The sequence below is a fragment of the Argopecten irradians genome, chromosome 14 (genome assembly GCF_041381155.1).
Source record: "Argopecten irradians isolate NY chromosome 14, Ai_NY, whole genome shotgun sequence".
Lineage (NCBI taxonomy): Eukaryota > Metazoa > Mollusca > Bivalvia > Pectinida > Pectinidae > Argopecten > Argopecten irradians.
Genome location: NC_091147.1, coordinates 30,692,138 through 30,706,683, shown reverse-complemented (window position 1 = coordinate 30,706,683; position 14,546 = coordinate 30,692,138). Strand labels below are relative to the sequence as shown.

General features: G+C 32.6%; 1 protein-coding gene across 1 annotated transcript in view; it reads left to right on the top strand.

Moving 5' to 3' along the window:
- LOC138307154 (cysteine-rich protein 2-binding protein-like) overlaps nt 1–14,546 on the top strand; it is a 71,563-nt gene that overhangs the window by 11,108 nt on the left and 45,909 nt on the right. Inside the window, exons 2-6 of the mRNA XM_069247784.1 lie at nt 3,050–3,147; nt 3,361–3,475; nt 3,867–4,001; nt 7,078–7,220; nt 8,613–8,764. Coding sequence (XP_069103885.1) covers nt 3,050–3,147; nt 3,361–3,475; nt 3,867–4,001; nt 7,078–7,220; nt 8,613–8,764 — 643 coding nt within the window. The remainder of the gene's footprint in view (nt 1–3,049; nt 3,148–3,360; nt 3,476–3,866; nt 4,002–7,077; nt 7,221–8,612; nt 8,765–14,546) is intronic.

Here is a 14,546-nt window from a genome sequence, read left to right as displayed (position 1 = left end):
TGCCGATTCTCAAGATTCATCATTCAATTTCATATATAGTCAGATTTAGCGTGCTACCAGACCTAGTAGATGAGCTAAAGAAGCCTACACATAAATTTTAGCTACAATGTAACTACCGAGAATATTTGTTGTTCAGTACATGTACAAACAACTACTATACATTTTACTGTGTATAACCACCAGATTTTATCCAGTACTTAACCATGTTGAAGTACATGTACATATATGATGGGTTAATTATATCTTGGACACAGCATCAAAAATTAAAATGTTTAACAAAGTAAAAATTATCAGAGAAATAAATTAGAACATATACATGTAGTAGTACATGTGTTATTGTACATATAAATACAGTAATATGTAATTGTCCTGTTCATGTCAAAGTTACTGCATTAGCCACATGCACATGACTCAGAGAAAATAGGGATGTACATGTACATGTATATATACATAATTGTGGAATAGGCATTTGATGTTCATCACTAAGAGCTTGAGGTGTATTAAATTTCAAATGAGGTCTACACTACTAATTATGCATCCTCATTTGGTAAGATATATCAGATTTGCCGTGTTTCCAACGTATCACAATTGTAAAAAAAAAAATGATTTAATCACAGGTATGATATTTACATGATATTTATTAGACATGGTCAGAATGATTCTATGATGTGTATGTCACATCAGTTACTATGTAGTAGAGTGTATATATTTATATTTGTGGGTTTCTTTGTATAAAAATACCAACAACTGTAAACAGCTTACAATTTATATACACAGAGACAGATGACCCAGAAAAAAAAAATACAAACATATATATGCGTTGGTGGATGTCAGCCCTCATCTGCCAGTCTGCTGCCGTTGCTAGTATCCCACCTCCCTCCACACTGCTCTTTCCTTCACAAATTTGATGAATTTCGGTCCCTACGTCACTGCCCTCTTCTTCTTTCTGGCACTGTCAAGGCTTGCAGCTATCTCCTTGAGGACCTGGTCGTGGCGCCATGTGTACCTCCCATCTGCGAGGGCAACTGTACATGATGACAACACGTGTGCCAGGTTTGCTGGTCGTCCACAGAGTGTGCATGCTGCATTTTCCTTGAGTCCCATGTAAACAGGTTCGTTGGGCTTGGTAGCACGTCATACGTCGACTTCAAGAGGAATCCCAGTCTGTATCCCTCCATCTTCCAGATGTCGCCCCACGATATCTTCTGTTGTCTCGCACCTTCCCAATGCAGCCAACTCCCCTGTTGTCCTAAGCTGACAGCTCGCACTTGTCTGGTCTCTTCCTCCATCTGTCTGACCTCTGCTTGGGTCATGTCCCGTCGCTCCCTTGGACTTGATCTTCGCCATGTAGGTCTCGATATCGTGCCTAGTCCTAGTCGCCCCGCTGCAACTGTCCCAACGATGTCTCCATGCTGCAATTGTGCTTCTACCTCTTTCACACTTCTTTGCGTTCCACTTTCGCCCTGTGCGTGTCTCGACCCTCGCATCCCTGACCTTGGCGCCTACGCTGTCTCTCAACATGATGACCTGTCGTACCTTCGTCACCTTGAACTCTTTAGTCACCAGCTTGAGTGGAAGCTGGAGTTTTGTTCCCGAGCTGAACAAGCCGATGGTGCTGAAGCTCCGTGGTACGCCAAGCCAACGCCAAACGTGTCTGCTGATCATCCTCTCCAGCGCTTCTACTGAAGAGTATAGATGGATCAATTTGTAAATCCAATATGATAATCTTAAGCTATACGTGTTTACATTTTTTTCTCTCGCTCTTCTTCTTCTCCTTTTTCCTCTTTCTTTTCTCATCTTTCTATCTATCATAATTTCTCTCTTTCCTATAATCAATACATAGTACTGTTACACATCATATTGACATATTATAAACTGTAATTAAAGCAAATGAATACAAAGATTTTTTCTTTTCTTTTCTTTAATATTTGCTGTTTTAATATATACTTGTTTATTGTACCCTTACAAAATGACATCACTTGTATACTGTATATACACTGTATATATCTGTAACAGATATGAATTTGTAAATAATTACAATAACACTTAAGCTTTATGCAACCTTATTAATTAAGAAAGTAATGTGTGTGAATGCAAGTTTTGAAATTTAGAAAGTATTCTGCGGGAATGTAAGTGCAATGTGATATGTGAATTTAAGTATATGGATGAATAAAAATTAGATATTTACTAAGTAAGAAAGTGCTTTATGTTGATGTAAATGTATGAATAGATAAAATGTTATACTTAAAAATTAGAAAGTACTGTGGGTATGTGAATGCAAGTTTAATTGACCAGGAAAGAATCTAAGCAAGTAAGAAGAGTGTTTTGTGTACCGGTATGTATATTGATAATCTATACAGCATGAGAAAAAGCTATGCACGAGTGTAAGGGTACATGTATGATTACACACGTGAGAAAGAGTAAATATATATGAAGTATGTACATGTATGATGATCATTGATCACAGCTATCTTGTGTACATTACATGTATTGATGAAAAAACTGAATAAAATGTAAACTATAAAAAATATAAAAAAAAAAAAAAATCTTAAAGATGCTCCACCGCTGACAAATGGTATTTTTTCACTATCAAAAACAGGAGCAGACGATTTAGTACTTTTTATCAGTTACAAAAGTTACTTACTTTACACCATTACCACCATTGAAAAGTTTGAGCTTTTCATTTTACTTCAAGTTAAAATTACAAAAAAGATTTAATTGCATCCCGAAAAAAATCCGTGGCACTATATCTTATATGGAATGAAGTACTGATTGCGCATGGACCAAAGGCAAAATAAATTATTTTATATGATTTTTTGTGTAAATTAGACATTTATATACACGATTTAACACCAATTATTGTTCAAGTGATGGATATCATTTATGCTCTGTCGGCGGTGGAGCATCTTTAAGCTATACGTTATGATTGTGTACATGAAGTTACTGAAATAAGATATTTGTCTTGATTAGCCAGCTCAGTGATGCAGGTCCTCAAGGCCATAATTATAGATATTTCAGTTTGAATGCTGGCTAAATTGTATATTGACAGAGGGACTATGGAGGAGAAAGTAACCTGCTATTGTGGTAACACAGAAACAGATATTCCAGCTCTGGCCTGTGCTCGTTGTCATGGTAACTTCCATACAGGTAAGGAACTTGATGATGATAAAGACATACTAACTAAAGTCTATATCCTCTTCCTCCTGAACACTTGGTCTTTCAGCAAGATTTATGCAGCACTTATGCTTATATAATTAGATATTAAATACAGACTTATAATGACTTATAATGTCATAGGAGATGATATTCATAATATTGATATACATTGTACCCCTGAAAATAAATTATCTTTTTTTCCAGACTGTCTAAAATCAGGACCACCCTCTACTCTTGTTGGTGATGTTTTCTTTGATTTCACATGTGCAAATTGTGGAGAAAAACAAGAGGAAGTTGTGGAGAGAATTAAAATGCAATGGTAATTCAAAGATCATTTTTAATGTTCATTTTGTGTCATTGAAGAGGTGACTATTTCACCATCTTTCTTTCTTTCTCTCTTTTCTTTCTTTCTTTCTTTCTTTCTTTCTTTCTTAGGGATGTTCAGAAAGAAAGGTCGAAAGTATTGTTAGGACGTTATAAACAAATGCATTAAAATTGGATTTTGGTAACTTGTTCTGTAAATCATCAATTTTGCAGTGTTTCATAGGCTTGTCAAAATTTTTAAAATTAATTGTCCTAAAATGTTTCAAACTTATGATTGTGTAGTAGAGCCATTTGACTATAGCTGCATGAAAATGTGATAATCTTACAAATGTCAAACTAAGGTGGGTCAGCTGGTGTGCATTAACTGGATTTACTGTGTGTTTCAGGACACAAGTCGTGCTGCTAGCCTTATACAACCTACAGCTGAGTGGGAAAGCGGGTAAATTTGGCTACTACAGATGGAAGGAGCATATCTGTGCCTTCATCGACAAGCATTGGCTGGTTCTATTTGGCAATCACAGGTAAGCTAACAGTTCAACTGAGATTATATAATGTAACACATTCACCACCTAATAAACTCAATTTAACACATTTACCACTTCATTATAACATTACGGGTATTATACCTCATCGATGAATCACAGTCGCCGATTGGTGGAGAGACGTCACGTGTGAGGGCGACAAAACATTGTGTATCCCTCTAAACATCATGTTCAAAAATCATGTTTCCACCATGCAGAGTCCCTCATACGTTAAGCAAGAGTTGTCGTTTGTGTAACGGAACTCTCCGAGGTATTCCGATAACAAACAAAATGGATGGCAGATGACGCTTTCGTCTGCCTTTGACCGACAATTTTAGTAATATTTTTATGATAAAAGACTTGCACTCGGTGTCATGTTTATATGATGTAAAATACTAAAGGTAGTTGATTTGGGCTGAAAGATACGGTAGGTCTAACTTATGATTAAACAATTACTGTAATGTTAGCCCAACAGTGTTTGAGCAAACAACTTAAATTCTACTGTAGCCATTACGTTAGATTTGTATTCTGAAAATACTTTTCGGTATAATAAACAATTTATTGCGCTGACAGTAGGGAGAGATGACAAATAGTTTACCCACGATTCATATTTCCCTCAGGCTATGCGCTCATGAAATAGGACATGCTTTGGGAAAACAAAGTGTCATGTCTCCCTTCCGCCAGGGCAATAAATGTATAATGTAACAGATTTACCACAGCTCTCTATACCACAACATAATGTAACACATTAACTACTTCACCACACCATAATGTAACACATTTACCACAACATAATGTAACACATTTACCACTACACCACAACATAATGTAACACATTTACCACTACACCACAACATAATGTAACACATTTACCACTATATCACGACATAATGTAACACATTTACCACTATATCACGACATAATGTAACACATATACCACAACATAATGTAACACATTTACCACTGCACCACAACATAATGTAACACATTTACCACTATATCACGACATAATGTAACACATTAACCACTACACCACAACATAATGTAACACATATACCACAACATAATGTAACACATTTACCACTATATCACGACATAATGTAACACATATACCACTACACCACAACATAATGTAACACATTTACCACTACAACACAACATAATGTAACACATTTACCACTACACCACAACATAATGTAACACATTTACCACTTCACCACAACATTATGTAACACATTTACCACTACACCACAACATAATGTAACACATTTACCACTATATCACGACATAATGTAACACATATACCACTACACCACAACATAATGTAACACATTTACCACAACATAATGTAACACATTTACCACTACACCACAACATAATGTAACACATTTACCACTATATCACGACATAATGTAACACATATACCACAACATAATGTAACACATATACCACAACATAATGTAACACATTTACCACTACACCACAACATAATGTAACACATTTACCACAACATAATGTAACACATTTACCACTACACCACAACATAATGTAACACATTTACCACTACACCACAATATAATGTAACACATTTACCACTATATCACGACATAATGTAACACATTTACCACAACATAATGTAACACATTTACCACTACACTACAACATAATGTAACACATTTACCACTATATCACGACATAATGTAACACATTTACCACTATATCACGACATAATGTAACACATTTACCACTTCACCACAACATTATGTAACACATTTACCACTACACCACAACATAATGTAACACATTTACCACTACACCACAACATAATGTAACACATTTACCACAACATAATGTAACACATATACCATAACATAATGTAACACATTTACCACAACATAATGTAACACATTTACCACTACACCACAACATAATGTAACACATTTACCACTACACCACAATATAATGTAACACATTTACCACAACATAATGTAACACATTTACCACTACACCACAACATAATGTAACACATTTACCACTACACCACAACATAATGTAACACATTTACCACAACATAATGTAACACATTTACCACTACATCACAACATAATGTAACACATTTACCACTACACCACAATATAATGTAACACATTTACCACTATATCACGACATAATGTAACACATATACCACTACACCACAATATAATGTAACACATTTACCACTACACCACAACATAATGCAACACATTTACCACAACATAATGTAACACATATACCATAACATAATGTAACACATTTACCACAACATAATGTAACACATTTACCACTACACCACAACATAATGTAACACATTTACCACTACACCACAACATAATGTAACACATTTACCACTACACCACAACATAATGTAACACATTTACCACTACATAATGTAACACATTTACCACTACACCACAACATAATGTAACACATTTACCACTACACCACAATATAATGTAACACATTTACCACAACATAATGTAACACATTTACCACAACATAATGTAACACATTTACCACAACATAATGTAACACATTTACCACTACACCACAACATAATGTAACACATTTACCACTACACCACAATATAATGTAACACATTTACCACAACATAATGTAAGACATTTACCACACCATAATGTAACACATTTACCACTACACCACAACATAATGTAACACATTTACCACTACACCACAATATAATGTAACACATTTACCACAACATAATGTAACACATTTACCACTACACCACAATATAATGTAACACATTTACCACAACATAATGTAACACATTTACCACAACATAATGTAAGACATTTACCACTTCACCACAACATAATGTAACACATTTACCACTACACCACAATATAATGTAACACATTTACCACAACATAATGTAAGACATTTACCACTTCACCACAACATAATGTAACACCTGAACATAGATGTTCATCACATACCTTGGACCAATACTTGAAGAACACATTGTTACTGACTATTTACCATTACAAACTGTACTGATATATGTGTGTGTTGCCAGGAAGAAGACAAACTTGTGGCATGGTACAGTGGCTGGGACTCTATCATCGGGCTGTCCCCATCACTTTGTGTCTGGGGCCAAGGAACTAGGCGAGTCAGGCTGGTGGAGACTAGCTGAGATCAAACCACCGCATCACAAACAAGGTAACACAATCATAACTTTCTTTTACCATTTTTGTTATATCACTTGTTTTGTTTCACTGTATCCCTATCATGGTTACTCCACCAGACCATAATCCAAATATTGTCTACAACATAAAAGGGACATTGCAGTCAGCCTAATTTTGTTACATAACCACAAAGCAAAACATGGCATAGATGTTTTGTTCTCTTTTCCTTACGAAACTTACATTTACATAACCACTGAGGAGTTGATGAATTATTTTTAGCTCACCTGGCCCGAATGTTATGTCATGGCGCGGCGTCCGTCGTCCGTCCGTCAACATTTCCTTTAAATCGCTACTAGTCATAGAGTTCTGCATGGATTGTAACCAAATTTGGCCACAAACATCCTTGGGGGAGGGCGAACAGAACTTTTATAAATTTTGGCTCTGACCCCCCTGGGGCAGAAGGGGCCGGGCCCAATAGGGGAAATAGAGGTAAATCCTTTAAATCGCTACTAGTCATAGAGTTCTGCATGGATTGTAACCAAATTTGGCCACAAACATCCTGTGGGGAAGGGGAACAGAACTTGTATAAATTTTGGCTCTGACCCCCCAGGGGCAGGAGGGGCGGGGCCCAATAGGGCAAATAGAGGTAAATCCTTTAAATCGCTACTAGTCATAGAGTTCTGCATGGAATGTTACCAAATTTGGCCACAAACATCCTTTTTGGAAGGGGAACAGAACTTGTATAAATTTTGGCTCTGGCCCCCGGGGGCAGGATGGGTGGGGCCCAATAGGGGAAATAGAGGTAAATCCTATAAATCACTACTTGTCCTAGAGTTTTGCTTGGATTGTGACCAAATTTGGCCATAAACATCCTTGGGGGAAGGGGAACAGAACTTGTTTAAATTTTGGCTCTGACCCCCCTGGGGGCAGGAGGGGTGGGGCCCAATAGGGGATTTAGAGTTTAATATTAAAATTCCTTCAGAAAAGAAACAATGAACCTGTATTCAGAACATTACTTGGCATTACAAACCAGGTGAGCGATACAGGCTCTCTGGGCCTCTTGTTTAGCCATGACAATTCACCTAATGAGATAAACACAGTTTAATGTAAGAGTAATTTGAGTAGTCTAGACAAAAGTTGCATTACTCCATGCGCAAGGGCCAGGGTTCGGCATAGAAGACGTCCAACCATAAATTTTTTTGTGTAATGGCGGACAGCAAGCGAGTTTGAACATTTCACACACATTTCACCATCATGAGCTTTTCTGGTATATCACAGTAAAACCAACTTTGCTTGTTTCCATTAGAGCTGGTGTATTCCGATTTATGTGCAAATTTTAGTGATTATTTAGACTAAATTATCCCTTTAATACCTTACACCCCTATATAAAGGTCTACAAATCTTATATGATCGGTCTTTTTTACAGTGAGTTCAACTACTAAAACAGGCCGGCGACGTTTGAGTCTGCCGGGACAAGAGCAGGTAGCTATGATGAAGGTGGAGGGACTCAGAAACAGAAGGGGCAAGACTTCTATTGAGGCTGCCATGGAGCTGAAGGCGAAAAGGGAGACAATCACGGTTTGTACTAAATCTACTGTGTACCATGAAATTTTGTAGTGAGGGAATTGCAAATTATTTCATGGGTAGAAATATTCATGATTTAAGCTTAAGTATGACAGCAAATTTCATAGTTTTATATTCATGATCATGGTTTTATGAATGTTGTCCATTGTCATGCGACGTATGTAGTGCATATAAACTTTAATTTCCTCATAAATCTGATAACTTGAGTAGATGTTCATTAAGCTTAATTATCTTTACTAAATAAATTGAAGTAGTATATTAAGTTGAAAATCATAATTATTTGACTATACAATGTATTAAATTTATAGAGTTATTGCCCTTTACAATGTTTGATAACTGAGCTTTATAATTATTAAACTTTGTATTCAGCTAGCCTAACTGACTGAAATATTCAATTATATTTTACCCATATTGTTAATATTCATTTAGCTTAAAAGATTTAAGAGTTATTGCCTTATATGTATAATGTACCATTTGTATGCAGTCAATTAGCAATAAAACTTCACTGGGAATGATTTGACTCTATAAATTGGAATCATTTTACTGTAATTTACAAAGTTTTTACCCTTTTAAATAATATCATTGAAGGCCCACTACCTTTCCAAAACTGCTTTTGATTTTTAAAATGGGAACGTAAACTGAGATCGATAATTGTAGAGTAGCAAAATTTATAAACTTACAGTTCATACAACACATATTAATACCTTCTGAACAATTCTGAATAATTTTCATAACGCGGGTCGTCTATGTTTCCCGCTGTCTTCCTAAATACCACGTGTTAGTTGAGTATCGCTGTGTCTGACGGCCAAACAGCGAAATGACTCTCCAATAATAGTGTGTGACTTATAATTCTGTATAACTTATAATTCTGTGTGTAACTTATATTTCTGTGTGTAACTTATAATTCTGTGTGTGAATTATAATTCTGTGTGTGAATTATAATTCTGTGTGTAACTTATAATTCTGTGTGTGAATTATAATTCTGTGTGTGAATTATAATTCTGTGTGAATTATAATTCTGTGTGAAACTTATAATTCTGCATGTGAATTATAATTCTGTGTGTAACTTATAATTCTCTGTGTGATTATAATTCTGTATGTAACTTATAATTCTGCATGTGAATTATAATTCTGTGTTTGAATTATAATTCTGTGTGTAACTTATAATTCTGTGTGTAACTTATAATTCTGCATATGAATTATAATTCTGTGTGTAACTTATATTTCTGCATGTGAATTATAATTCTGTGTTTAACTTATAATTCTGCATGTGAATTATAATTCTGTATGTGAATTATAATTCTGTGTGTAACTTATAATTCTGCATGTAATTATGATTCTGTGTGTGAATTATAATTCTGTGTTTAACTTATAATTCTCTGTGTGATTATAATTCTGTATGTAACTTATAATTCTGCGTGTGAATTATAATTCTGTGTGTAAATTATTATTCTGTGTGTAACTTAAAATTCTGTGTGTGAATTATAATTCTGTGAGTAACTTATAATTCTTTGTGTGACTTATAATTCTATGTTTAACTTGTAATTCTGTGTGTAACTTATAATTCTGTGTTTAACTTAAAATTCTGTGAGTAACTTGTAATCCTGTGTATAACTTATAATTCGTGTGTAACTTATAATCTGTATAACTTAATTAATTCTGTGTGTAACTTATAATTCTGTGTACTTATAATTCTGTGTGTAATAACTTATTAATTCTGTGTGTACTTATAATTCTGTGTGTGACTTATAATTCTGTGTTTAACTTATAATTCTGTGTGTAACTTATAATTCTGTGTGTAACTTATAATTCTGTGTGTAACTTATAATTCTGTGTGTAACTTATAATTCTGTGTGTAACTTATAATTCTGTGTGTGTAACTTATAATTCTGTGTGTAACTTATAATTCTGTGTGTAACTTATAATTCTGTGTGTAACTTATAATTCTGTGTTATATTGTACTTTATAATTCTGTGTGTAACTTATAATTCTGTGTGTAACTTATAATTCTGTGTGTAACTTATAATTCTGTGTGTAACTTATAATTCTGTGTGTAACTTATTATTCTGTGTGAAACTTATAATTCTGCATGTGAATTATAATTCTGTGTGTGAATTATAATTCTGTGTGTAACTTATAATTCTGTGCGTAACTTATAATTCTGTGTGTAATTATAATTCTGTGTGTAACTTATAATTCTGTGTGTGAATTATAATTCTGTGTGTAACTTATAATTCTGCATGTGAATTATAATTCTGTGTGTGAATTATAATTCTGTGTGTGAACTTATAATTCTGTGTGTAACTTATAATTCTGTGTGTGAACTTATAATTCTGTGTGTAACTTATAATTCTGTGTGTAACTTATAATTCTGTGTGTGAATTATAATTCTGTGTGTAACTTATAATTCTGTGTGTAACTTATAATTCTGTGTGTAACTTATAATTCTGTGTGTGAATTATAATTCTGTGTGTAACTTATAATTCTGTGTGTAAATTATAATTCTGTGTGTAACTTATAATTCTGTGTGTAACTTATAATTCTGTGTGTAACTTATAATTCTGTGTGTAACTTATAATTCTGTGTGTAACTTATAATTCTGTGTGTAACTTATAATTCTGTGTGTAACTTATAATTCTGTGTGTAACTTATAATTCTGTGTGTAACTTATAATTCTGTGTGTAACTTATAATTCTGTGTGTAACTTATAATTCTGTGTGTGAATTATAATTCTGTGTGTGAATTATAATTCTGTGTGTAACATATAATGCTGTTTGTGACTTATAATTCATTGTGTAACTTGTAATTCTGTTTGTGAATTATAATTCTGTGTGTAACTTATAATTCTGTGTGTAACTTATAATTCTGTGTGTAACTTATAATTCTGTGTGTAACTTATAATTCTGTGTGTAACTTATAATTCTGTGTGTAACTTATAATTCTGTATGTGACTTATAATTCTGTGTGTAACTTATAATTCTGTGTGTAACTTATAATTCTGTGTGTAACTTATAATTCTGTGTGTGAATTATAATTCTGTGTGTAACTTATAATTCTGTGTGTAACTTATAATTCTGTGTGTAACTTATAATTCTGTGTGTAACTTATAATTCTGTGTGTAACTTATAATTCTGTGTGTGAATTATAATTCTGTGTGTAACTTATAATTCTGTGTGTGACTTATAATTCTGTGTGTAACTTATAATTCTGTGTGTAACTTATAATTCTGTGTGTAACTTATAATTCTGTGTGTAACTTATAATTCTGTGTGTAACTTATAATTCTGTGTGTAACTTATAATTCTGTGTGTGACTTATAATTCTGTGTGTGAATTATAATTCTGTGTGTAACTTATAATTCTGTGTGTAACTTATAATTCTGTGTGTAACTTATAATTCTGCATGTGAATTATAATTCTGTGTGTAACTTATAATTCTGTGTGTAACTTATAATTCTGCATGTGAATTATAATTCTGTGTGTAACATATAATGCTGTTTGTGACTTATAATTCATTGTGTAACTTGTAATTCTGTTTGTGAATTATAATTCTGTGTGTAAATTATAATTCTGTTGTCTGTGTGTAACTTATAATTCTGTGTGTAACTTATAATTCTGTGTGTGAATTATAATTCTGTGTGTAACTTATAATTCTGTGTGTAACTTATAATTCTGCATGTGAATTATAATTCTGTGTGTGAACTTATAATTCTGTGTGTGAATTATAATTCTGTGTGTAACTTATAATTCTGTGTGTGAATTATAATTCTGTGTGTAACTTATAATTCTGCATGTGAATTATAATTCTGTGTGTAACTTATAATTCTGTGTGTGACTTATAATTCTGTGTGTAACTTATAATTCTGTGTGTAACTTATAATTCTGTGTTTAACTTATAATTCTGTGTGTAACTTATAATTCTGTGTGTAACTTATAATTCTGTGTGTAACTTATAATTCTGTGTGTAACTTATAATTCTGTGTGTAAACTTATAATTCTGTGTGTAACTTATAATTCTGTGTGTAACTTATAATTCTGTGTGTAACTTATAATTCTGTGTGTTTAAATTATAATTCTGTGTGTAACTTATAATTCTGTGTGTAACTTATAATTCTGTGTGTAACTTATAATTCTGTGTGTAACTTATAATTCTGTTTGTGACTTATAATTCTGTGTGTAACTTATAATTCTGCATGTTGAATGACATTTATAATTCTGTGTGTAACTTATAATTCTGTGTGTAACTTATAATTCTGTGTGTAACTTATAATTCTGTGTGTAACTTATAATTCTGTGTGTAACTTATAATTCTGTGTGAATTTATAATTCTGTGTGTGAATTATAATTCTGTGTGTAACTTATAATTCTGTGTGTGACTTATAATTCTGTGTGTAACTTATAATTCTGTGTGTGAATTATAATTCTGTGTGTAACTTATAATTCTGTGTGTGAATTATAATTCTGTGTGTAACTTATAATTCTGCATGTGAATTATAATTCTGTGTGTAACTTATAATTCTGTGTGTAACTTATAATTCTGTGTGTAACTTATAATTCTGCATGTGAATTATAATTCTGTGTGTAACTTATAATTCTGTGTGTAACTTATAATTCTGTTGTGAATTATATTCTGTGTGTAACTTATAATTCTGTGTGTAACTTATAATTCTGTGTGTAATTATAATTCTGTGTGTAACTTATAATTCTGTGTGTGTAATTATAATTCTGTGTGTAACTTATAATTCTGTGTTATAATTCTGTGTGTAATTATAATTCTGTGTGTAACTTATAATTCTGTGTGTGAATTATAATTCTGTGTGTAACTTATAATTCTGTGTGTAACTTATAATTCTGTGTGTAACTTATAATTCTGTGTGTGAATTATAATTCTGTGTGTGAATTATAATTCTGTGTGTAACTTATAATTCTGTGTGAATTATAATTCTGTGTGTAACTTATAATTCTGTGTGTAACTTATAATTGTGAATTAATTGTGTGTGAACTTATAATTCTGTGTGTAACTTATAATTCTGCTTGTGAATTATAATTCTGTGAGTGAATTATAATTCTGTGTGTAACTTATCATTCTGTGTGTAACTTATAATTCTGTGTGTGAATTATAATTCTGTGTGTGAATTATAATTCTGTTGTGTGAATTATAATTCTGTGTGTAACTTATAATTCTGTGTGTAATTTATAATTCTGTGTGTAACTTATAATTCTGTGTGTAACTTATAATTCTGTGTGTAACTTATAATTCTGTGTGTAACTTATAATTCTGTGTGTAACTTATAATTCTGTGTGTGAATTATAATTCTGTGTGTAATTATAATTCTGTGTGTAACTTATAATTCTGCATGTGAATTATAATTCTGTGTGTAACTTATAATTCTGTGTGTAACTTATAATTCTGTGTAACTTATAATTCTGTGTGTGAATTATAATTCTGTGTGTAACTTATAATTCTGTGTGTAACTTATAATTCTGTGTGTAACTTATAATTCTGTGTGTAACTTATAATTCTGTGTGTGACTTATAAAACTGTGTTTAACTTATAATTCTGTGTGTGTAACTTATAATTCTGTGTGTAACTTATAATTCTGCATGTGAATTATAATTGTGTGTGGAATTATAATTCTGTGTGTAACTTATAATTCTGTGTGTAATTATAATTCTGTGTGTAATTATAATTCTGTGTGTTGAATTATAATTCTGTGTGTGAATTATAATTCTGTGTGTAACTTATAATTCTGTATGTGAATTATAATTCTGTGTGTA